Here is a 1,781-nt window from a genome sequence, read left to right as displayed (position 1 = left end):
ACAGCCTCAGACCAGACCTCTGCCAGATCCGTCATCTCGAACACTTCCGCCGGCAGCAGACCCTCTTCCTCCGAGGAGAGGTATCCAAAGCCGCGCTGTGGAAGTCCCCAGACCCACAAACATCCTGTCTGCTGCCCCGTTCAAATTTATGGTCCAACTACAGGGAGACCTCCAGAAGACCCCCCTGGGAAGGTAGCCGGCAGCCACCGAAGCAGCCGTTTCCCCTAAACAGAGTTACTTCGCGGCTTGTCCGAAGGCGGGCTTTGACCAGCTCGTCTCCGGCTTCCAGGGGCTGACCTTGAACAAGCAGGACGTTGAAGGGAATCTCCTGAAAATCCTGAGGGGTCTGAATTCCGGGCAGACTCTCTCCGCTCGCCAACTGGTCCGTCAGCTGGGCGTCCCAAAAAAAGTGGTCAACCATTATCTCTACAAGCTTCACGACGCGGGGAGGCTGAGTCGGTCGGGGACGAACCCGCCACTGTGGAGGTTAGCCAACGGTTGCGACTTCGCGGAAGCAAGCCGAGAGGGACGGGAGAGAAAAAGCCCCCCTTCCCTTTTCTACTTGGGGATCGCAGAGGAAGAAGGAGGAGGAGGAGGAGGAGGGGGAAGTTTGTTTTCTGACGAGCAGGAGGACTCGGCGGGTTCTCCCGACATGGCGGAAGTCAAGGAGAAGATCTGCAGCTTCCTCTTCGGGGTGGAGAACTCCACCGCTCACAACCTGGCCAAGAACATCGGCTTGGCCAAATCCCGGGAGGTCAACACCACCCTCCTGGCCTTGGAGAAGCTGGGCGAGGTCCACAAGGAGAACGCCACCCCTCCCAAGTGGTCTCTGACGGACAACAAACGCAAGCGCATGCAGCTCAAGATGAAAGCCGAAGAGGTCCGGCAGGCCGCCGCACCCGACCCGGAGCCCCCAGCCGCCTGCCTCGAACCGCAGCCCCCTGCCGACGTGCCCTCCCCTTGCCCTTCCCCGCCTCCTCCCCCTCCGCCTCCGGAGGAAGAGGAGGCCAAAATCGAGAACGGGCAGCAGGCCGCCGCCGAGCCCACAGAGCCAAGTGGTGGTGGCGGCCCCCCCCCTTGCAAGCGGCCCCGGAATCGCTGGTTTCCGCAATACGAGCTGTGGGAGAGCGGCCACTGGGCCACCGACGACATCCCCGAGGGCCTGAACGCCATCAGCAACCAGGACGAGACGCGGTACATTATGGGCTCCCCTCTGTACCCCAGCTACTCGTCCCAGCTGGACACGGCCTTCCAGTGCACCCCGCTGGAGAAGCTGATGGACTGTCAGAAGAAGAACCCGGTCAGCGGCCTGATCGAGTACACGCAGTACATGTACCAGCACTGCGAGTTCCTCTGGCTGAAGCAGAGCGGGCCCTCGCATGAGCCACGGTAAGGGACCCCCCCCGGGGGGGAGCTATTGGAGGGGGGGGGGAGGTCCTGCCAGGTAGGGGTGAGTGGGTGTGTAGAGTGTGAGTCATCGTGGTTGTCCTAAAGGTACTGTTTTTCTACCCCAAAAGGCAGTTGGGTTTCGCTTTCTTTCTTTGAAAAACGGAATAGCAAGAGCTGGAAAGGGACCTTGGAGGTCTTCTAGTCTGACCCTCTACTCAGGCAGGAGACTCTGTAGCAATTTCAGGCAGGTGGCTTTCCAGTTTCTTTGGGAAGGGGAAGGAAGGAAGGAAAAATAGCAGAAGAACAGAATAGCAAGAGCTGGAAGGGACCTTGGAGGTCTTCTAGTCTGACCCCCTGCTCCAGTGGGAGACTATAGCAATTTCAGGCAGGTG

General features: G+C 60.0%; 1 protein-coding gene across 1 annotated transcript in view; it reads left to right on the top strand.

Annotated features, from left to right (window-relative positions):
- Positions 1-209: 209 nt before the first annotated feature.
- Positions 210-1,781, top strand: part of ADAR (adenosine deaminase RNA specific) — a 21,574-nt gene continuing 20,002 nt past the window's right edge. Inside the window, 1 exon segment of the mRNA XM_070766024.1 lies at positions 210-1,389. Coding sequence (XP_070622125.1) covers positions 653-1,389 — 737 coding nt within the window. The 5' untranslated portion in view covers positions 210-652.

The sequence above is a fragment of the Erythrolamprus reginae genome, chromosome 13 (assembly GCF_031021105.1).
Source record: "Erythrolamprus reginae isolate rEryReg1 chromosome 13, rEryReg1.hap1, whole genome shotgun sequence".
Taxonomy (NCBI): domain Eukaryota; kingdom Metazoa; phylum Chordata; class Lepidosauria; order Squamata; family Dipsadidae; genus Erythrolamprus; species Erythrolamprus reginae.
Note: the sequence above shows the minus strand (reverse complement) of the source record. Positions and strands in the feature narration are given on the sequence as shown.